Raw genomic sequence first — 25,116 nt, forward strand, 5'->3', positions numbered from 1 at the left:
AGAGCTTGGCTTAAGGGTCTACTGTATTTACTTCTCAGCATGTTGTTGTTGACCTCTCTAATGAGAAATGTATCCAAGAGGAGACTGAGGGCCGCAAGAAAACGGATAACCGGAATGCATTAATTGCAAATAGAGCTTGGCTTAAGGGTCTACTGTATTTACTTCTCAGCATGTTGTTGTTGACCTCTCTACTGAGAAATGTATCCAAGAGGAGACTGAGGGCCGCAAGAAAAAGGATAACTGGAGTGCATTAATAGCAAATAGAGTTTGATTTAAGGGTTTTCTGTATTTACTTCTCAGCATGTTGTTGTTGACCTCTCTACTGAGAAATGTATCCAAGAGGAGACTGAGGGCCGCAAAAAAGCGGATAACCGGAATGCAATAATAGCAAATAGAGCTTTGTTTAGGGGGCTACTGTATTTACTTCTCAGCATGTTGTTGTTGACCTCTCTACTGAGAAATGTATCCAAGAGGAGACTGAGGGCCGCAAGAAAAAGGATAACTGGAGTGCATTAATAGCAAATAGAGTTTGATTTAAGGGTTTTCTGTATTTACTTCTCAGCATGTTGTTGTTGACCTCTCTAATGAGAAATGTATCCAAGAGGAGACTGAGGGCCGCAAAAAAGCGGATAACCGGAATGCAATAATAGCAAATAGAGCTTTGTTTAGGGGGCTACTGTATTTACTTCTCAGCATGTTGTTGTTGACATCTCTAATGAGAAATGTATCCAAGAAGAGACTTAGGGCCGCAAGAAAACGGATAACCGAAATGCATTAATAGCAAATAGAGCTTGGTTTAAGGGTCTACTGTATTTACTTCTCAGTATGTTGTTGTTGACCTCGCTAATGAGAAATGTATCAAAGAAGAGACTGAGGGCCACAAGAAAATGGATAACCGGAATGCATTAATAGCAAATAGAGCTTGGTTTAAGGGTCTACTGTATTTACTTCTCAGTATGTTGTTGTTGACCTCGCTAATGAGAAATTTATCCAAGAGGAGACTGAGGGCCGCAAGAAAACGCATAACCGGAATGCATTACTAGCAAATAGAGCTTGGCTTAAGGGTCTACTGTATTTACTTCTCAGCATGTTGTTGTTGACCTCTCTAATCAGAAATGTATCCAAGAGGAGACTGAGGGCCGCACGAAAGCGGATAAACGGAATGCATTAATAGCAAATAGAGCTTGGCTTAAGGGTCTACTGTATTTACTTCTCAGCATGTTGTTGTTGACCTCTCTAATGAGAAATGTATCAAAGAAGAGACTGAGGGCCACAAGAAAATGGATAACCGGAATGCATTAATAGCAAATAGAGCTTTGTTTAGGGGGCTACTGTATTTACTTCTCAGCATGTTGTTGTTGACCTCTCTAATGAGAAATGTATCCAAGAGGAGACTGAGGGCCGCAAGAAAACGGATAACCGGAATGCATTAATTGCAAATAGAGCTTGGCTTAAGGGTCTACTGTATTTACTTCTCAGCATGTTGTTGTTGACCTCTCTAATGAGAAATGTATCCAAGAGGAGACTGAGGGCCGCAAGAAAACGGATAACCGGAATGCATTAATAGCAAATAGAGCTTGGCTTAAGGGTCTACTGTATTTACTTCTCAGCATGTTGTTGTTGACCTCTCTAATGAGAAATGTATCCACGAGGAGACTGAGGGCCGCAAGAAAACGGATAACCGGAATGCATTAATAGCAAATAGAGGTTGGTTTAAGGGTCTACTGTATTTACGTCTCAGCATGTTGTTGTTGACCTCTCTAATGAGAAATGTATCCAAGAGGAGACTGAGGGCCGCAAGAAAACGATAACCGGAATGCATTAATAGCAAATAGAGCTTGGCTTAAGGGTCTACTGTATTTACTTCAAAGCATGTTGTTGTTGACCTCTCTAATGAGAAATGTATCCAAGAGGAGACTGAGGGCCGCAAGAAAACGGATAACCGGAATGCATTAATTGCAAATAGAGCTTGGCTTAAGGGTCTACTGTATTTACTTCTCAGCATGTTGTTGTTGACCTCTCTAATGAGAAATGTATCCAAGAGGAGACTGAGGGCCGCAAGAAAACGATAACCGGAATGCATTAATAGCAAATAGAGCTTGGCTTAAGGGTCTACTGTATTTACTTCAAAGCATGTTGTTGTTGACCTCTCTAATGAGAAATGTATCCAAGAGGAGACTGAGGGCCGCAAGAAAACGGATAACCGGAATGCATTAATTGCAAATAGAGCTTGGCTTAAGGGTCTACTGTATTTACTTCTCAGCATGTTGTTGTTGACCTCTCTACTGAGAAATGTATCCAAGAGGAGACTGAGGGCCGCAAGAAAAAGGATAACTGGAGTGCATCAATAGCAAATAGAGTTTGATTTAAGGGTTTTCTGTATTTACTTCTCAGCATGTTGTTGTTGACCTCTCTACTGAGAAATGTATCCAAGAGGAGACTGAGGGCCGCAAAAAAGCGGATAACCGGAATGCAATAATAGCAAATAGAGCTTTGTTTAGGGGGCTACTGTATTTACTTCTCAGCATGTTGTTGTTGACCTCTCTAATGAGAAATGTATCCAAGAGGAGACTGAGGGCCGCAAGAAAACGATAACCGGAATGCATTAATAGCAAATAGAGCTTGGCTTAAGGGTCTACTGTATTTACTTCAAAGCATGTTGTTGTTGACCTCTCTAATGAGAAATGTATCCAAGAGGAGACTGAGGGCCGCAAGAAAACGGATAAACGGAATGCATTAATAGCAAATAGAGCTTGGTTTAAGGGTCTACTGTATTTACTTCTCAGCATGGTGTTGTTGACCTCTCTAATGAGAAATTTATCAAAGAGGAGACTGAGGGCCACAAGAAAACGGATAAACGCAATGCATTAATAGATAATATAGCTTTGTTTAGGGGGCTACTGTATTTACTTCTCAGCATGTTGTTGTTGACCTTTCTAATGAGAAATTGTTTGCCGATAAAGATGTGAGTACATTGGTGCAGTCATGGGCTCTTACTACTGGGCTACTGGGCTCTTTTTTTAGACCTGATTTTGGGACCCTTTTGGTGGAACCTGGACACAAGAGGACACCATGTCCTGTGCGAAAGCCACCGGTCCCTAAGGAACACCGACTTACCCTGAAGAACTCCTTGGTGGAGCCGGAGTCCAAAGTCCCGTACGCAATGTCCGTCTGCTTGGCCAGGTCCTCGGCGCTTTCGATGGGGGACACCATCCTCTCCACGGTGAGGAAGGCGGCCAGGTTAGCCGTGTAGGACGAGATGATGATGAGAGTGAAGAACCACCACACGCCGCCTACAATCCGACCGGACAGGGACCTTGGAGAGGAAGAAGGAAGGTTGAAGTAAACCAGCAGGCGCTAATTTTCACTGCGTGAAAACAAGAACGCGGTGACCGCTTTCCGTCGGGGTCGAAAGATCCGCGGGACCCCCAGAGAGGAGGGAAAGGCAACACAGCAGCAGCAATAGCAGAAGCTGGAAAGTGTTCTTCTGCGCTCTGCACGCTCGGGGGAGACAGACGGCAGGCTGCCGAGGAGCGGCGGCCGCTGCGTGAGGAGAATGTTAAAAAGCGTAAATGCTGCATTGAGGAGAACAAACAAGACCTCCCCTCGGTGCAAATCAAACACAAAACCCTCAGGCCCGCATGTCAGAGGCAGCAAGCCAGGAGAGAATGTGAGAGGAGACAAAGACATCTGCAGTAGTGCCTGACTGCTACTTCCACTCTCATCTGGGTGGCAGCACCAGGATGTTCATGGAGTCACATTAACGCCACGAACACTAAAAGGTTTTTACTCACGGCCAGTGATTCGCAGAGACTCAAATACAGTATTTTCTTCAATTAAAAAAAAGAATTATGCAAGCAAAAATAAAAGGTTTGTAATTAAAAAAAACCTTTTTTTTAAAATTAAAAAACGATTCCGAAGTATAACAACTATTTTCTTCAATTAAAAAAAAAAGATTTGCAAGTATAAAAACTATTTTCTTCACTTAAAAAAGATTTGCAAGTATGCATTTTTTGCAAGTATGAAAAACATTTTTTTCAATTAAGAAAGAAAAACATTTGCAAGTATAAAAACTATTTTCTTCAATTAAAAAAAAGATTTGCAAGTATAAAAAACATTTTTTTCAGTGAATAAAGAAAAAAAATTGCAAGTATAAAAACAATATAAAAAAAACAGATTCGCAAGTATAAAAAGTATTTTCTTCAATTAAAAAAATATCTGCAAGTATAGAAGCAACTTAAAAAAAAAAAATTTTGCAAGTGCAAAAACTTTTCTTCACTTAAAAAATATTTGCAAGTATAAATGTTTTTTTTCAATTAAGAAAAAAAAATTTGCAAGTATAAAAACAATTTTCTTTAATAAAAAAAAGATTCGCAAGTATAAAAAAAAATTGTAAGTAAAAAAAAATTTTTTTAATTAAAAAACGATTCCGAAGTATAACAATTTTCTTCAATTGAAAAAAAAATTGCAAGTATAAAAACAATTTTATTCAATTTAAAAAAAAAATATGCAAGCAAAAAAAAAGGTTTAAGTAAAAAAAACTTTTTTTTTTAATTAAAAAACGATTCCGAAGTATAACAACTATTTTCTTCAATTGAAAAAAAAAATTGCAAGTATAAAAACAATTTTCTTCAATAAAAAAAGAAGTATAAAAACTATTTTCTTCACTTAAAAAAGATTTGCAAATATACATTTTTTTGCAAGTATGAAAAACTTTTTTTTTCAATAAAGAAAGAAAAACATTTGCAAATATAAAAACTATTTTCTTCAATTAAAAAAAAGATTCGCAAGTATAACATTTTTTTTTCAATTAATAAAGAAAAACATTTGCAAGTATAAAAACAATATAAAAAAAACAGATTCGCAAGTATAAAAAGTATTTTCTTCAATTAAAAAAATATCTGCAAGTATGGAAGCATTTGCAACTGCAAAAACTTTTCTTCAATTAAAAAAGATTTGCAAGTATACATTTTTTGCAAGTATAAATGTTTTTTTTTTCAATTAAGAAAGAAAAAAATTTGCAAGTATAAAAACAATTTTCTAAAAAACAATTTGTAAGTAAAAAAAAAAAATTGTTTTAATTAAAAAACGATTCCAAGTATAACAACTATTTTCTTCAATTGAAAAAAAAAAAATTGCAAAAATATAAAGACAATTTTCTTCAATTAAAAAAAAAATTATGCAAGCAAAAAAAAGGTTTGAAAGTAAAAAAAAAATTTTTTTTAATTAAAAAACGATTCCAAAGTATAACAACTATTTTCTTCAATTGAAAAAAAATAAAATAATTCTAGTATAAAAACAATTTTCTTCAATTAAAAAAAAAAGAATTGCAAGTATAAAAACTATTTTCTTCAATTAAAAAAAACATTTGCAAGTATAAAAACAATATTAAAAAAACAGATTCGCAAGTATGAAAACAATTTTCTTCAATTAAAAAAAAAGATTTGCAAGTATAAAAGCAATTTAAAAAAACATTTTTTTGCAAGTGCAAAAACTTTTCTTCACTTAAAAAAGATTTGCAAGTATACATTTTTTTTTTCAATTAAGAAAAAAAAATTTGCAAGTATAAAAACAATTTTCTTCAATAAAAAAAGATTCACAAGTATGAAAAAAAGGTTTGTAAGTAAAAAAAAACCCGTTTTAAATTAAAAAACGATTCCGAAGTATAACAACTATTTTCTTCAATTGAAAAAAAGAAATTGCAAAAATATAAAGACAATTTTCTTCAATTCAAAAAAAAATTATGCAAGCAAAAAAAAGGTTTGAAAGTAAAAAAAAATTTTTTTTAATTAAAAAACGATTCCAAAGTATAACAACTATTTTCTTCAATTGAAAAAAAATAAAATAATTCTAGTATAAAAACAATTTTCTTCAATTAAAAAAAAAAGAGTTGCAAGTATAAAAACTATTTTCTTCACTTAAAAATATTTGCAAGTATACATTTTTTGCAAATATAAAAAACATTTTTTTCAATTAAGAAAGAAAAACATTTGCAAGTATAAAAACTATTTTCTTCAATTAAAAAAAAAAATTTGCAAGTATAAAAAACATTTTTTTCAATTAATAAAGAAAAAAATTTGCAAGTATAAAAACAATATAAAAAAACAGATTCGCAAGTATGAAAACTATTTTCTTCAATTAAAAAAAAGATTTGCAAGTATAACACCAATTTTCTTCAATAAAAAAAGATTTGCAAGTATAAAAAAAAGGTTTGTAAGTAAGAAAAAAACAATTCTTTTGATTAAAAAACGATTCCGAAGTATAACAACTATTTTCTTCAATTGAAAAAAAAAATTGCAAGTATAAAAACAATTTTCTTCAATTAAAAAAAAAATTATGCAAGCAAAAAAAAAAGGTTTAAGTAAAAAAAAACTTTTTTTTAAATTAAAAAACGATTCCGAAGTATAACAACTATTTTCTTCAATTGAAAAAAAAATTGCAAGTATAAAAACAATTTTCTTCAATAAAAAAAAAGAGTTGCAAAAATATAAAGACAATTTTCTTCAATTAAAAAAAAAATTATGCAAGCAAAAAAAAGGTTTGAAAGTAAAAAAAAAATTTTTTTTAATTAAAAAACGATTCCAAAGTATAACAACTATTTTCTTCAATTGAAAAAAAATAAAATAATTCTAGTATAAAAACAATTTTCTTCAATTAAAAAAAAAAGAATTGCAAGTATAAAAACTATTTTCTTCAATTAAAAAAAACATTTGCAAGTATAAAAACAATATTAAAAAAACAGATTCGCAAGTATGAAAACAATTTTCTTCAATTAAAAAAAAAGATTTGCAAGTATAAAAGCAATTTAAAAAAACATTTTTTTGCAAGTGCAAAAACTTTTCTTCACTTAAAAAAGATTTGCAAGTATACATTTTTTTTTTCAATTAAGAAAAAAAAATTTGCAAGTATAAAAACAATTTTCTTCAATAAAAAAAGATTCACAAGTATGAAAAAAAGGTTTGTAAGTAAAAAAAAACCCGTTTTAAATTAAAAAACGATTCCGAAGTATAACAACTATTTTCTTCAATTGAAAAAAAGAAATTGCAAAAATATAAAGACAATTTTCTTCAATTCAAAAAAAAATTATGCAAGCAAAAAAAAGGTTTGAAAGTAAAAAAAATTTTTTTTTAATTAAAAAACGATTCCAAAGTATAACAACTATTTTCTTCAATTGAAAAAAAATAAAATAATTCTAGTATAAAAACAATTTTCTTCAATTAAAAAAAAAAGAGTTGCAAGTATAAAAACTATTTTCTTCACTTAAAAATATTTGCAAGTATACATTTTTTGCAAATATAAAAAACATTTTTTTCAATTAAGAAAGAAAAACATTTGCAAGTATAAAAACTATTTTCTTCAATTAAAAAAAAAAATTTGCAAGTATAAAAAACATTTTTTTCAATTAATAAAGAAAAAAATTTGCAAGTATAAAAACAATATAAAAAAACAGATTCGCAAGTATGAAAACTATTTTCTTCAATTAAAAAAAAGATTTGCAAGTATAACACCAATTTTCTTCAATAAAAAAAGATTTGCAAGTATAAAAAAAAGGTTTGTAAGTAAGAAAAAAACAATTCTTTTGATTAAAAAACGATTCCGAAGTATAACAACTATTTTCTTCAATTGAAAAAAAAAATTGCAAGTATAAAAACAATTTTCTTCAATTAAAAAAAAAATTATGCAAGCAAAAAAAAAAGGTTTAAGTAAAAAAAAACTTTTTTTTAAATTAAAAAACGATTCCGAAGTATAACAACTATTTTCTTCAATTGAAAAAAAAATTGCAAGTATAAAAACAATTTTCTTCAATAAAAAAAAAGAGTTGCAAGTATAAAAACTATTTTCTTCACTTAATAAAGATTTGCAAGTATACATTTTTTGCAAATATAAAAAACATTTTTTTCAATTAAGAAAGAAAAACATTTGCAAGTATAAAAACTATTTTCTTCAATTAAAAAAAAGATTCGCAAGTATAAAAAATATTTTCTTCAATTAAAAAAAGATCTGCAAGTATAGAAGCAATTTTAAAAAAAATTTGTTTTGCAAGTGCAAAAACTTTTCTTCACTTAAAAAAAGATTTGCATGTATACATTTTTGCAAGTATAAAACCTTTTTTTTTCAATTAAAGAAAAACATTTGCAAGTATAAAAACAATTTTCTTCAATAAAATTTTTTTTGCAATTACTGTATAACTTTTTTTCTTAATTAAAAAATATTTTAGATGTATAATTATTTTTTTTCCAATTAAAAAATAATTTTCTTCAATTTAAAAAAAAGATTTGCAATTATAAAAGCAATTTCTTTAAAAAAAAAATGCAAGTGTAAACACTTTTTTCTTCACTTAAAGATTTCCAACACACACATACAATGTATAGATATATGTAAATAGGAAAATGTGTATATATATATATATATATATATATATATATATATATATATATATATACTGTACATACACACATATATATACAGTATATATACACACACATAAATATATATACATATGTGTATATATATATATATATGTATGTGTGGGAAAAAAATCACAAGACTATTTCATCTCTACAGGCCTGTTTCATGAGGGGGGGTACCCTCAATCATCAGGAGATTTTAATGGGAGCATTCGCATACCATGGTTTATATAGGGCACAGAGTGGGTGGGTACAGGCTGGCCTAGGGGCGTGGTGATTGGCTCATGTGTTACCTAGGAGGTGTTTCCGTCTATGGCGGCATGCTGTTACAATTTCGCTGCGCTTGTTGAGGGATGACAGGTCTGGACGGTAAATAATAAACAGTTTCTCTTTCAAGCATAGGTTGCATCTTTTATTACCACTATTGTAAGGTGTGCTGGATGCAAGAATTTGCCATGTTATTGAATATTCAACATTATTGTCTTTGAGGTCCCAAATGTGTTTGCTGAGTTCTGTGGTATTTCGCAGGTTTTTGTTCCTGAAAGAAGCCTTGTGATTGTTCCATCTGGGTTTGAATTCACCCTCGGTTAATCCTACATATGTGTCGGATGTGTTAATGTCCTTGCGTATTACCTTAGATTGGTAGACAACTGATGTTTGTAAGCACCCCCCGTTGAGGGGGCAATCAGGTTTCTTTCGACAGTTACATGCTTTGTTGATTTTGGAGTCGCTCTGTCTGGGGGTCGACGGCTCATTTGCAATTGTTTTGTTGTGGTTTGAGATGATTTGTCGTATATTGTTCATGCAGCTGTAGCTCAATTTAATGTTGTTCTTGTTGAATACTTTTCTTAGGGTGTTGTCTTTGGGAAAGTGTTTGTCAATCAGATTGAGGAATTTGTGTCCAATGTTCGTTGAGACGTTTTTGCTGTATGGGGGGTTGTACCAGATGATGTCGTTTCGTTTTCTGTTCTTTTTTGGCTGGTTTCCTGGCGTGGGTATATATATATATATATACACACACATACATATATATATGCATACATATATATATATATATACACACACATATATGAATATATATATAAACACATACATTTATACACACATATGTTTATATATACACACACACACACACACACAAATATATAATGTGTGTTTCTATTTTACAAATTAAGAAATAAATCAAGATGGCCCTCGCATGCTTTGACTTTTCAAGTTTGGACAGCCCTGGTCCAGACGTACGTCATTAACGATATTGATCGCTGCCATCGCCGCCGTCTGACTGGCGCTCTCTAGTTGCTGCCTCAAATCTTTCTGTACATTAGCGTCTCGAGCGTGCACCTTTTTATAGCATTGAAGCCTACGCTGCTTAGACGCCATGGCCAACTGTCCCACTGCCTTCAAGTAGAGGCAAGATAACACTTTTTAAAGACTTTTCTCTTTTGGCTTTGCGATAAAGCTGCTCTTATCTCCACGTAAGCCCCCATGGATCTTCTACTGTAATAAGATTTTCCGACGCGTTCGCCGAGTCTTGCAGCTCAACGTCAGACCAAAAACACACAAAATGGAGGATGACTGACTCATGTACGCCAGCGCCCTCTAACTGTGATTAAGGGGACACGTTTGAAGAACGACCCCAGCTTTCCTGCCACTGCTGCCATCCTGTCTTCTTCTCTATTTTTCACAGCTTTAAATGGCCGAGAATTCCTTTTTCATGCTAACTTTGATGGCGCTATCTGCTGGAGGGGAAACAAGTGAATCCAGTAGAGGGCGCCATCATACAAGTGAATTCCCTCAACATTTTTCCAGTTAATAAAGTACATGTTTGATCATTGGGAGATGTACATTTATGAAAAACAGCAGTTGTAGGGGTTTTTCAATCAACAAAAATTATTCCCGGGCACGGCCACCGCTGCTGCTCACTGCTCCCCTCACCTCCCAGGGGGTGATCAAGGGTGATGAGTCAAATGCATACAATAATTTCACCACACCTAGTGTGTGTGTGACAATCATTGCTACTTTAACTTTAACTTTTTTGTGGGTGAGTTAGCCTTCCGATGTTTTTGAGTGCGCAGAACAAAATTTTGCGTTTTTGTAAGCGTGCCTGATATTGTAACAGGGAACCTAATTTCTTGAATTTTGACAAAGTTATGGCTTATTTTTTCCTTATTCTTGCTACACCTCATTGCATGCATGTGTACCTAATGTTGTGGCCCGTGGGTGTATATGCAGGATTTATCTTCCGATGTTTTTGGTGCTCAGAACACAAGTTGCAATTTTTATGGCATCGCGCCAAAATTTTGCATATTTATAGCAGAAGCTAATATCTCAATGTGGGCAAGAAATTACTTTTTTTTTTTACACTTGATTTACATTTTTCGATACACCCTTTTGCATACGTGCTTTGTGCTCACAGAACACAAGATGCGTTTTTTTTTTTGCGTAAAAATTCTGCGTGTTTGTATCAGTACTTGAGATCTTAGCTCGGGCCCAAAGATGCTATCGATTCCATTTTTGACACATGCCATGTCAGGTGTACCTAATGTTGTGGCCAGTGAGTGTCCATGTAAGAAGATGATATTTCTATAAAACAATGTTTTTATATGCAGAACACAGCCGTCACGTTCAAATTTTGCGTTTTTGTAACCGTACCTGATATCGTAACAGGCAATCAAATTGCGATCTCTTTCTTGAAAATGTACACAAAGTTATGGCTTTTATTTTTCTTATTTTTGCTACACTTCATTGCATGCATGTGTACCTAATGTTGTGGCTCGTGGGTGTATACGCAGGATTTATCTTCCGATGTTTTTGGTGCTCAGAACACAAGTTGCAATTTTTATGGCATAGCGCCGAAATTTTGCGTGTTTATAGCAGAAGCTAATATCTCAATGTGGGCAAGAAATTACTTTTTTTTTTTACACTTGATTTACATTTTTCGATACACCCTTTTGCATACGTGCTTTGTGCTCACAGAACACAAGTTGCGTTTTTTTTTTGCGTAAAAATTCTGCGTGTTTGTATCAGTACGTGAGATCTTAGCTCGGGCCCAAAAATGCTATCGATTCCATTTTTGACACACGTCATGTCAGGTGTACCTAATGTTGTGGCCAGTGAGTGTCCATGTAAGAAGATGATATTTCTATAAAACAATGTTTTTATATGCAGAACACAGCCGTCACGTTCAAATTTTGCGTTTTTCTAACCGTACCTGATATCGTAACAGGCAATCAAATTGCGATCTTTCTTGAAAATGTACACAAAGTTATGGCTTTTATTTTTCTTATTTTTGCTACACTTCATTGCATGCATGTGTACCTAATGTTGTGGCCCGTGGGTGTATACGCAGGATTTATCTTCCGATGTTTTTGGTGCTCAGAACACAAGTTGCAATTTTTATGGCATCGCGCCAAAATTTTGCGTGTTTATAGCAGAAGCTAATATCTCAATGTGGGCAAGAAATTACTTTTTTTTACACTTGATTTACATTTTTCGATACACCCTTTTGCATACGTGCTTTGTGCTCACAGAACACAAGTTGCGTTTTTTTTTTGCGTAAAAATTCTGCGTGTTTGTATCAGTACTTGAGATCTTAGCTCGGGCCCAAAGATGCTATCGATTCCATTTTTGACACATGCCATGTCAGGTGTACCTAATGTTGTGGCCAGTGAGTGTCCATGTAAGAAGATGATATTTCTATAAAACAATGTTTTTATATGCAGAACACAGCCGTCACGTTCAAATTTTGCGTTTTTCTAACCGTACCTGATATCGTAACAGGCAATCAAATTGCGATCTCTTTCTTGAAAATGTACACAAAGTTATGGCTTTTATTTTTCTTATTTTTGCTCCACCTCATTGCATGCATGTGTACCTAATGTTGTGGCCCGTGGGTGTATATGCAGGATTTATCTTCCGATATTTTTGGTGCTCAGAACACAAGTTGCAATTTTTATGGCATCGCGCCAAAATTTTGCGTGTTTATAGCAGAAGCTAATATCTCAATGTGGGCAAGAAATTACTTTTTTTTACACTTGATTTACATTTTTCGATACACCCTTTTGCATACGTGCTTAGTGCTCACAGAACACAAGATGCGTTTTTTTTTTTTGCGTAAAAATTCTGCGTGTTTGTATCAGTACGTGAGATCTTAGCTCGGGCCCAAAGATGCTATCGATTCCATTTTTGACACACGTCATGTCAGGTGTACCTAATGTTGTGGCCAGTGAGTGTCCATGTAAGAAGATGATATTTCTATAAAACAATGTTTTTATGTGCAGAACACAGCCGTCACGTTAAAATTTTGCGTTTTTCTAACCGTACCTGATATCGTAACAGGAAACCAAATTGCGATGTCTTTTTGGAATTTTGACAAAGTTATGGCTTTTTTTCCATTATTTTTGCTACACCTCATTGCATGCATGTGTACCTAATGTTGTGGCCCGTGGGTGTATACGCAGGATTTATCTTCCGATGTTTTTGGTGCTCAGAACACAAGTTGCAATTTTTATGGCATCGCGCCAAAATTTTGCGTGTTTATAGCAGAAGCTAATATCTCAATGTGGGCAAGAAATTACTTTTTTTTACACTTGATTTAAATTTTTCGATACACCCTTTTGCATACGTGCTTTGTGCTCACAGAACACAAGTTGCGTTTTTTTTTTTGCGTAAAAATTCTGCGTGTTTGTATCAGTACTTGAGATCTTAGCTCGGGCCCAAAGATGCTATCGATTCCATTTTTGACACACGTCATGTCAGGTGTACCTAATGTTGTGGCCAGTGAGTGTCCATGTAAGAAGATGATATTTCTATAAAACAATGTTTTTATATGCAGAACACAGCCGTCGCGTTAAAATTTAGCGTTTTTGTAACCGTACCTGATATCGTAACAGGCAATCAAATTGCGATCTCTTTCTTGAAAATGTACACAAAGTTATGGCTTTTATTTTTCTTATTTTTGCTCCACCTCATTGCATGCATGTGTACCTAATGTTGTGGCCCGTGGATGTATACGCAGGATTTATCTTCCGATGTTTTTGGTGCTCAGAACACAAGTTGCAATTTTTATGGCATAGCGCCGAAATTTTGCGTGTTTATAGCAGAAGCTAATATCTCAATGTGGGCAAGAAATTACTTTTTTTTTTACACTTGATTTACATTTTTCGATACACCCTTTTGCATATGTGCTTTGTGCTCACAGAACACAAGTTGCCTTTTTTTTTTTTTGCGTAAAAACTCTGCGTGTTTATATCAGTACTTGAGATCTTAGCTCGGGCCCAAAGATGCTATCGATTCCATTTTTGACACATGCCATGTCAGGTGTACCTAATGTTGTGGCCAGTATGTGTCCATGTAAGAAGATGATATTTCTATAAAACAATGTTTTTATGTGCAGAACACAGCCGTCGCGTTAAAATTTTGCGTTTTTGTAACCGTACCTGATATCGTAACAGGCAATCAAATTGCGATCTCTTTCTTGAAAATGTACACAAAGTTATGGCTTTTATTTTTCTTATTTTTGCTACACTTCATTGCATGCATGTGTACCTAATGTTGTGGCCCGTGGATGTATACGCAGGATTTATCTTCCGATGTTTTTGGTGCTCAGAACACAAGTTGCAATTTTTATGGCATCGCGCCAAAATTTTGCGTGTTTATAGCAGAAGCTAATATCTCAATGTGGGCAAGAAATTACTTTTTTTTACACTTGATTTACATTTTTCGATACACCCTTTTGCATACATGCTTAGTGCTCACAGAACACAAGATGCGTTTTTTTTTTTGCGTAAAAACTCTGCGTGTTTGTATCAGTACGTGAGATCTTAGCTCGGGCCCAAAGATGCTATCGATTCCATTTTTGACACACGTCATGTCAGGTGTACCTAATGTTGTGGCCAGTGAGTGTCCATGTAAGAAGATGATATTTCTATAAAACAATGTTTTTATATGCAGAACACAGCCGTCGCGTTAAAATTTAGCGTTTTTGTAACCGTACCTGATATCGTAACAGGCAATCAAATTGCGATCTCTTTCTTGAAAATGTACACAAAGTTATGGCTTTTATTTTTCTTATTTTTGCTACACTTCATTGCATGCATGTGTACCTAATGTTGTGGCCCGTGGGTGTATACGCAGGATTTATCTTCCGATGTTTTTGGTGCTCAGAACACAAGTTGCAATTTTTATGGCATCGCGCCAAAATTTTGCGTGTTTATAGCAGAAGCTAATATCTCAATGTGGGCAAGAAATTACTTTTTTTTTACACTTGATTTACATTTTTCGATACACCCTTTTGCCTACGTGCTTTGTGCTCACAGAACACAAGTTGCGTTTTTTTTTTTTGCGTAAAAATTCTGCGTGTTTGTATCAGTACTTGAGATCTTAGCTCGGGCCCAAAAATGCTATCGATTCCATTTTTGACACACGTCATGTCAGGTGTACCTAATGTTGTGGCCAGTGAGTGTCCATGTAAGAAGATGATATTTCTATAAAACAATGTTTTTATATGCAGAACACAGCCGTCGCGTTAAAATTTAGCGTTTTTGTAACCGTACCTGATATCGTAACAGGCAATCAAATTGCGATCTCTTTCTTGAAAATGTACACAAAGTTATGGCTTTTATTTTTCTTATTTTTGCTACACTTCATTGCATGCATGTGTACCTAATGTTGTGGCCCGTGGGTGTATACGCAGGATTTATCTTCCGATGTTTTTGGTGCTCAGAACACAGGTTGCAATTTTTATGGCATCGCGCTAAAATTTTGCGTGTTTATAGCAGAAGCTAATATCTCAATGTGGGCAAGAAATTACTTTTTTTTACACTTGATTTACACTTTTCGATACACCCTTTTGCCTACGTGCTTTGTGCTCACAGAACACAAGTTGCGTTTTTTTTTTTGCGTAAAAACTCTGCGTGTTTGTATCAGTACTTGAGATCTTAGCTCGGGCCCAAAAATGCTATCGATTCCATTTTTGACACACGTCATATCAGGGGTACCTAATGTTGTGGCCAGTGAGTGTCCATGTAAGAAGATGATATTTCTATAAAACAATGTTTTTATGTGCAGAACACAGCCGTCACGTTCAAATTTTGCGTTTTTCTAACCGTACCTGATATCGTAACAGGCAATCAAATTGCGATCTTTCTTGAAAATGTACACAAAGTTATGGTTTTTATTTTTCTTATTTTTGCTCCACCTCATTGCATGCATGTGTACCTAATGTTGTGGCCCGTGGGTGTATACGCAGGATTTATCTTCCGATGTTTTTGGTGCTCAGAACACAAGTTGCAATTTTTATGGCTTCGCGCCAAAATTTTGCGTGTTTATAGCAGAAGCTAATATCTCAATGTGGGCAAGAAATTACTTTTTTTTACACTTGATTTACATTTTTCGATACACCCTTTTGCATACGTGCTTTGTGCTCACAGAACACAAGTTGCGTTTTTTTTTTTTTGCGTAAAAACTCTGCGTGTTTGTATCAGTACTTGAGATCTTAGCTCGGGCCCAAAGATGCTATCGATTCCATTTTTGACACACGTCATGTCAGGTGTACCTAATGTTGTGGCCAGTGAGTGTCCATGTAAGAAGATGATATTTCTATAAAACAATGTTTTTATATGCAGAACACAGCCGTCACGTTCAAATTTTGCGTTTTTCTAACCGTACCTGATATCGTAACAGGAAACCAAATTGCGATGTCTTTTTGGAATTTTGACAAAGTTATGGCTTTTTTCCCCTTATTTTTGCTACACCTTATTGCATGCATGTGTACCTAATGTTGTGGCTCGTGGGTGTATACGCAGGATTTATCTTCCGATGTTTTTGGTGCTCAGAACACAAGTTGCAATTTTTATGGCATAGCGCTGAAATTTTGCGTGTTTATAGCAGAAGCTAATATCTCAATGTGGGCAAGAAATTACTTTTTTTTACACTTGATTTACATTTTTCGATACACCCTTTTGCATACGTGCTTTGTGCTCACAGAACACAAGTTGCGTTTTTTTTTTTTTGCGTAAAAGCTCTGCGTGTTTATATCAGTACTTGAGATCTTAGCTCGGGCCCAAAGATGGTATTGATTCCATTTTTGACACACGTCATGTCAGGTGTACCTAATGTTGTGGCCAATGAGTGTCCATGTAAGAAGATGATATTTCTATAAAACAATGTTTTTATATGCAGAACACAGCCGTCACGTTCAAATTTTGCGTTTTTCTAACCGTACCTGATATCGTAACAGGAAACCAAATTGCGATGTCTTTTTGGAATTTTGACAAAGTTATGGCTTTTTTCCCCTTATTTTTGCTACACCTTATTGCATGCATGTGTACCTAATGTTGTGGCTCGTGGGTGTATACGCAGGATTTATCTTCCGATGTTTTTGGTGCTCAGAACACAAGTTGCAATTTTTATGGCATAGCGCCGAAATTTTGCGTGTTTATAGCAGAAGCTAATATCTCAATGTGGGCAAGAAATTACTTTTTTTTTTACACTTGATTTACATTTTTCGATACACCCTTTTGCATACGTGCTTAGTGCTCACAGAACACAAGTTGCGTTTTTTTTTTTTTGCGTAAAAACTCTGCGTGTTTGTATCAGTACTTGAGATCTTAGCTCGGGCCCAAAAATGCTATCGATTCCATTTTTGACACACGTCATGTCAGGGGTACCTAATGTTGTGGCCAGTAAGTGTCCATGTAAGAAGATGATATTTCTATAAAACAATGTTTTTATGTGCAGAACACAGCCGTCGCGTTAAAATTTTGCGTTTTTGTAACCGTACCTGATATCGTAACAGGCAATCAAATTGCGATCTTTCTTGAAAATGTACACAAAGTTATGGCTTTTATTTTTCTTATTTTTGCTCCACCTCATTGCATGCATGTGTACCTAATGTTGTGGCCCGTGGATGTATACGCAGGATTTATCTTCCGATGTTTTTGGTGCTCAGAACACAAGTTGCAATTTTTATGGCATCGCGCCAAAATTTTGCATATTTATAGCAGAAGCTAATATCTCAATGTGGGCAAGAAATTACTTTTTTTTACACTTGATTTACATTTTTCGATACACCCTTTTGCATATGTGCTTAGTGCTCACAGAACACAAGTTGCGTTTTTTTTTTTTTGCGTAAAAACTCTGCGTGTTTGTATCAGTACTTGAGATCTTAGCTCGGGCCCAAAGATGCTATCGATTCCATTTTTGACACACGTCATGTCAGGGGTACCTAATGTTGTGGCCAGTAAGTGTCCATGTAAGAAGATGATATTTCTATAAAACAATGTTTTTATGTGCAGAACACAGCCGTCGCGTTAAAATTTTGCGTTTTTGTAACCGTACCTGATATCGTAACAGGCAATCAAATTGCGATATCTTTCTTGAAAATGTACACAAAGTTATGGCTTTTATTTTTCTTATTTTTGCTCCACCTCATTGCATGCATGTGTACCTAATGTTGTGGCCCGTGGATGTATACGCAGGATTTATCTTCCGATATTTTTGGTGCTCAGAACACAAGTTGCAATTTTTATGGCATAGCGCCGAAATTTTGCGTGTTTATAGCAGAAGCTAATATCTCAATGTGGGCAAGAAATTACTTTTTTTTTTACACTTGATTTACATTTTTCGATACACCCTTTTGCATACGTGCTTTGTGCTCACAGAACACAAGATGCGGTTTTTTTTTTGCGTAAAAATTCTGCGTGTTTGTATCAGTACGTGAGATCTTTGCTCGGGCCCAAAGATGCTATCGATTCCATTTTTGACACATGCCATGTCAGGTGTACCTAATGTTGTGGCCAGTGAGTGTCCATGTAAGAAGATGATATTTCTATAAAACAATGTTTTTATGTGCAGAACACAGCCGTCACGTTCAAATTTTGCGTTTTTCTAACCGTACCTGATATCGTAACAGGAAACCAAATTGCGATGTCTTTTTGGAATTTTGACAAAGTTATGGCTTTTTTCCCCTTATTCTTGCTCCACCTCATTGCATGCATGTGTACCTAATGTTGTGGCCCGTGGGTGTATACGCAGGATTTATCTTCCGATGTTTTTGGTGCTCAGAACACAAGTTGCAATTTTTATGGCATAGCGCCGAAATTGTGCGTGTTTATAGCAGAAGCTAATATCTCAATGTGGGCAAGAAATTACTTTTTTTTACACTTGATTTACATTTTTCGATACACCCTTTTGCATACGTGCTTAGTGCTCACAGAACACAAGATGCGTTTTTTTTTTTGCGTAAAAATTCTGCGTGTTTGTATCAGTACGTGAGATCTTAGCTCGGGCCCAAAGATGCTATCGATTCCATTTTTGACACACGTCATGTCAGGTGTACCTAATGTTGTGGCCAGTGAGTGTCCATGTAAGAAGATGATATTTCTATAAAACAATGTTTTTATGTGCAGAACACAGCCGTCACATTCAAATTTTGCGTTTTTCTAACCGTACCTGATATCGTAACAGGCAATCAAATTGCGATCTTTCTTGAAAATGTACACAAAGTTATGGCTTTTATTTTTCTTATTTTTGCTACACCTCATTGCATGCATGTGTACCTAATGTTGTGGCCCGTGGATGTATACGCAGGATTTATCTTCCGATGTTTTTGGTGCTCAGAACACAAGTTGCAATTTTTATGGCATAGCGCCGAAATTTTGCGTGTTTATAGCAGAAGCTAATATCTCAATGTGGGCAAGAAATTACTTTTTTTTACACTTGATTTACATTTTTCGATACACCCTTTTGCATATGTGCTTTGTGCTCACAGAACACAAGTTGCGTTTTTTTTTTTTTGCGTAAAAATTCTGCGTGTTTGTATCAGTACTTGAGATCTTAGCTCGGGCCCAAAGATGCTATCGATTCCATTTTTGACACATGCCATGTCAGGTGTACCTAATGTTGTGGCCAGTGAGTGTCCATGTAAGAAGATGATATTTCTATAAAACAATGTTTTTATATGCAGAACACAGCCGTCACGTTCAAATTTTGCGTTTTTCTAACCGTACCTGATATCGTAACAGGCAATCAAATTGCGATCTTTCTTGAAAATGTACACAAAGTTATGGCTTTTATTTTTCTTATTTTTGCTCCACCTCATTGCATGCATGTGTACCTAATGTTGTGGCCCGTGGATGTATACGCAGGATTTATCTTCCGATGTTTTTGGTGCTCAGAACACAAGTTGCAATTTTTATGGCATAGCGCCGAAATTTTGCGTGTTTATAGCAGAAGCTAATATCTCAATGTGGGCAAGAAATTACTTTTTTTTTTACACTTGATTTACATTTTTCGATACACCCTTTTGCATACGTGCTTTGTGCTCACAGAACACAAGTTGCGTTTTTTTTTTTTGCGTAAAAACTCTGCGTGTTTGTATCAGTACGTGAGATCTTAGCTCGGGCCCAAAGATGCTATCGATTCCATTTTTGACACATGCCATGTCAGGGGTACCTAATGTTGTGGCCAGTATGTGTCCATGTAAGAAGATGATATTTCTATAAAACAATGTTTTTATGTGCAGAACACAGCCGTTGCGTTAAAATTTTGCGTTTTTGTAACCGTACCTGATATCGTAACAGGCAATCAAATTGCGATCTCTTTCTTGAAAATGTACACAAAGTTATGACTTTTATTTTTCTTATTTTTGCTACACCTCATTGCATGCATGTGTACCTAATGTTGTGGCCCGTGGGTGTATACGCAGGATTTATCTTCCGATGTTTTTGGTGCTCAGAACACAAGTTGCAATTTTTATGGCATCGCGCCGAAATTTTGCGTGTTTATAGCAAAAGCTAATATCTCAATGTGGGCAAGAAATTACTTTTTTTTTTACACTTGATTTACATTTTTCGATACACCCTTTTGCATACGTGCTTTGTGCTCACAGAACACAAGTTGCGTTTTTTTTTTTTGCGTAAAAACTCTGCGTGTTTGTATCAGTACTTGAGATCTTAGCTCGGGCCCAAAAATGCTATCGATTCCATTTTTGACACACGTCATGTCAGGGGTACCTAATGTTGTGGCCAGTAAGTGTCCATGTAAGAAGATGATATTTCTATAAAACAATGTTTTTATGTGCAGAACACAGCCGTCGCGTTAAAATTTTGCGTTTTTGTAACCGTACCTGATATCGTAACAGGCAATCAAATTGCGATCTCTTTCTTGAAAATGTACACAAAGTTATGACTTTTATTTTTCTTATTTTTGCTACACCTCATTGCATGCATGTGTACCTAATGTTGTGGCCCGTGGGTGTATACGCAGGATTTATCTTCCGATGTTTTTGGTGCTCAGAACACAGGTTGCAATTTTTATGGCATTGCGCTAAAATTTTGCGTGTTTATACCGGAAGCTGATATCTCAATGTGGGCAAAAATTTATATTTTTTCACACTTGATTAAATTTTTCGATACACCCTTTTGCATACGTGCTTTGTGCTCACAGAACACAAGTTGCGCTTTTTTATTTTTGGCGTACAAATTCTGCGTGTTTATATCAGTATTTGAGATCTTAGCTCGGGCCCAAAAATGCTATCGATTCCATTTTTGACACACGTCATGTCAGGTGTACCTAATGTTGTGGCCAGTAAGTGTCCATGTAAGAATATGATATTTCTATAAAACGATGTTTTTATGTGCAGAACACAGCCGTCGCGTTAAAATTTTGCGTTTTTGTAACCGTCCTTGATATTGTAACAAGGAACCAAATTGCGATATATTTCTTTGAAAATTTACACAAAGTTATGGCTTTTATTTTTGTTATTTTTGCTACACCTCATTGCATGCATGTGTACCTAATGTTGTGGCCCGTGGGTGTATACGCAGGATTTATCTTCCGATGTTTTTGGTGTGCAGATAACGGTTTGCAATTTTTATGGCATCACGCCCAAATTCCACGTGTTTATAGCGGAAGCTAGTATCTCAATGTGGGCAAAAACCTTTTTTTTTAAATTTTTTTTTTTTACACTTGATTCAAATTTTTCAATACACCCTCTTGCAGACGTAAGACGGGCATATGCTTTGTACTCACAGAACACAAGTTGCACTTTTTTTTGCGTAAAAATTCCGCGTGTTTGTATCAGTACTTGAGATCTTAGCTCGGGCCCAAAGATGCTATTGATTCCATTTTTGACACACGTCATGTCAGGTGTACCTAATGTTGTGGCCAGTGGGTGTATACGCAGGATTTATCTTCCGATGTTTTTGGTGTGCAGAACACGGGTTGCAATTTTTGTGGCATTGCGCCAAAATTTTGCGTATTTATAGGGGAACCTAATATCTCAATGTGGGCAAAAATAAAAAAATGTTTACACTTCATTCAAATTTTTCGATACACCCTATTGCAGCTGTAAAACAGAACAAAAGTTGCGCTTTTTTTAGCGTAAAAATTCTGCGTGTTTGTATCAGTACTTGAGATCTTAGCTCGGGCCCAAAGATGCTATCGATTCCATTTTTGACACACGTCATGTCAGGTGTACCTAATGTTGTGGCCAGTGGGTGTATACGCAGGATTTATCTTCCGATGTTTTTGGTGTGCAGAACACGGGTTGCAATTTTTGTGGCATTGCGCCAAAATTTTGCGTATTTATAGGGGAACCTAATATCTCAATGTGGGCAAAAATAAAAAAAATGTTTACACTTCATTCAAATTTTTCGATACACCCTCTTGCAGCTGTAAAACAGAACAAAAGTTGCGCTTTTTTTAGCGTAAAAATTCCGCGTGTTTGTATCAGTACTTGAGATCTTAGCTCGGGCCCAAAGATGCTATCGATTCCATTTTTGACACACGTCATGTCAGGTGTACCTAATGTTGTGGCCAGTGGGTGTATACGCAGGATTTATCTTCCGATGTTTTTGGTGTGCAGAACACGGGTTGCAATTTTTGTGGCATTGCGCCAAAATTTTGCGTATTTATAGGGGAAACTAATATCTCAATGTGGGCAAAAATAAAAAAATGTTTACACTTCATTCAAATTTTTCGATACACCCTCTTGCAGCTGTAAAACAGAACAAAAGTTGCGCTTTTTTTAGCGTAAAAATTCTGCGTGTTTGTATCAGTACTTGAGATCTTAGCTCGGGCCCAAAAATGCTATCGATTCCATTTTTGACACACGTCATGTCAGGGGTACCTAATGTTGTGGCCAGTAAGTGTCCATGTAAGAAGATGATATTTCTATAAAACAATGTTTTTATGTGCAGAACACAGCCGTCGCGTTAAAATTTTGCGTTTTTGTAACCGTACCTGATATCGTAACAGGCAATCAAATTGCGATCTCTTTCTTGAAAATGTACACAAAGTTATGGCTTTTATTTTTCTTATTTTTGCTACACCTCATTGCATGCATGTGTACCTAATGTTGTGGCCCGTGGGTGTATACGCAGGATTTATCTTCCGATGTTTTTGGTGCTCAGAACACAGGTTGCAATTTTTATGGCATTGAGCTAAAAATTTGCGTGTTTATACCGGAAGCTGATATCTCAATGTGGGCAAAAATTGATATTTTTTCACACTTGATTACATTTTTCGATACACCCTTTAGCATACGTGCTTTGTGCTCACAGAACACAAGTTGCGCTTTTTTATTTTTGGCGTACAAATTCTGCGTGTTTATATCAGTATTTGAGATCTTAGCTCGGGCCCAAAGATGCTATCGATTCCATTTTTGACACACGTCATGTCAGGTGTACCTAATGTTGTGGCCAGTGGGTGTATACGCAGGATTTATCTTCCGATGTTTTTGGTGTGCAGAACACGGGTTGCAATTTTTGTGGCATTGCGTCAAAATTTTGCGTATTTATAGGGGAACCTAATATCTCAATGTGTGCAAAAATAAAAAAAATGTTTACACTTCATTCAAATTTTTCGATACACCCTCTTGCAGCTGTAAAACAGAACAAAAGTTGCGCTTTTTTTAAGCGTAAAAATTCTGCGTGTTTGTATCAGTACTTGAGATCTTAGCTCGGGCCCAAAGATGCTATTGATTCCATTTTTGACACACGTCATGTCAGGTGTACCTAATGTTGTGGCCAGTGGGTGTATACGCAGGATTTATCTTCCGATGTTTTTGGTGTGCAGAACACGGGTTGCAATTTTTGTGGCATTGCGCCAAAATTTTGCGTATTTATAGGGGAACCTAATATCTCAATGTGTGCAAAAATAAAAAAAAATGTTTACACTTCATTCAAATTTTTCGATACACCCTCTTGCAGCTGTAAAACAGAACAAAAGTTGCGCTTTTTTTAGCGTAAAAATTCTGCGTGTTTGTATCAGTACTTGAGATCTTAGCTCGGGCCCAAAGATGCTATTGATTCCATTTTTGACACACGTCATGTCAGGTGTACCTAATGTTGTGGCCAGTGGGTGTATACGCAGGATTTATCTTCCGATGTTTTTGGTGTGCAGAACACGGGTTGCAATTTTTGTGGCATTGCGCCAAAATTTTGCGTATTTATAGGGGAACCTAATATCTCAATGTGGGCAAAAATAAAAAAATGTTTACACTTTATTCAAATTTTTCGATACACCCTCTTGCAGCTGTAAAACAGAACAAAAGTTGCGCTTTTTTTAAGCGTAAAAATTCTGCGTGTTTGTATCAGTACTTGAGATCTTAGCTCGGGCCCAAAGATGCTATCGATTCCATTTTTGACCCACGTCATGTCAGGTGTACCTAATGTTGTGGCCAGTGGGTGTATACGCAGGATTTATCTTCCGATGTTTTTGGTGTGCAGAACACGGGTTGCAATTTTTGTGGCATTGCGCCAAAATTTTGCGTATTTATAGGGGAACCTAATATCTCAATGTGTGCAAAAATAAAAAAAATGTTTACACTTCATTCAAATTTTTCGATACACCCTCTTGCAGATGTAAAACAGAACAAAAGTTGCGCTTTTTTTAGCGTAAAAATTCTGCGTGTTTGTATCAGTACTTGAGATCTTAGCTCGGGCCCAAAGATGCTATCGATTCCATTTTTGACCCACGTCATGTCAGGTGTACCTAATGTTGTGGCCGGTGGGTGTATACGCAGGATTTATCTTCCGATGTTTTTGGTACGCAGAACACGGGTTGAAATTTTTGTGGCATTGCGCCAAAATTTTGCGTATTTATAGGGGAACCTAATATCTCAATGTGGGCAAAAATAAAAAAATGTTTACACTTCATTCAAATTTTTCGATACACCCTCTTGCAGATGTAAAACAGAACAAAAGTTGCGCTTTTTTTAGCGTAAAAATTCCGCGTGTTTGTATCAGTACTTGAGATCTTAGCTCGGGCCCAAAGATGCTATTGATTCCATTTTTGACACACGTCATGTCAGGTGTACCTAATGTTGTGGCCAGTGGGTGTATACGCAGGATTTATCTTCCGATGTTTTTGGTGTGCAGAACACGGGTTGCAATTTTTGTGGCATTGCGCCAAAATTTTGCGTATTTATAGGGGAAACTAATATCTCAATGTGGGCAAAAATAAAAAATGTTTTACACTTCATTCAAATTTTTCGATACACCCTCTTGCAAATGTAAAACAGAACAAAAGTTGCGCTTTTTTTAGCGTAAAAATTCCGCGTGTTTGTATCAGCACTTGAGATCTTAGCTCGGGCCCAAAGATGGTATCGATTCCATTTTTGACACACGTCATGTCAGGTGTACCTAATTTTGTGGCCAGTGGGTGTATACGCAGGATTTATCTTCCGATGTTTTTGGTGTGCAGA

At 35.5% G+C, this 25,116-nt stretch overlaps 1 protein-coding gene across 5 annotated transcripts in view; it reads right to left on the bottom strand.

Annotated features, from left to right (window-relative positions):
• The window catches only part of LOC133607808 (glutamate receptor 4), a 549,530-nt gene that overhangs the window by 31,959 nt on the left and 492,455 nt on the right, over positions 1 to 25,116 (bottom strand). For all 5 annotated transcript variants that reach the window (XM_072913769.1, XM_061962781.2, XM_061962780.2 and 2 more), the window contains one exon: positions 3,118 to 3,316. In XM_072913769.1, the coding sequence (XP_072769870.1) occupies positions 3,118 to 3,316 (199 nt within the window). The remainder of the gene's footprint in view (positions 1 to 3,117; positions 3,317 to 25,116) is intronic.

This window comes from Nerophis lumbriciformis, linkage group LG09, assembly GCF_033978685.3.
Source record: "Nerophis lumbriciformis linkage group LG09, RoL_Nlum_v2.1, whole genome shotgun sequence".
In the NCBI taxonomy this organism is placed as follows: domain Eukaryota; kingdom Metazoa; phylum Chordata; class Actinopteri; order Syngnathiformes; family Syngnathidae; genus Nerophis; species Nerophis lumbriciformis.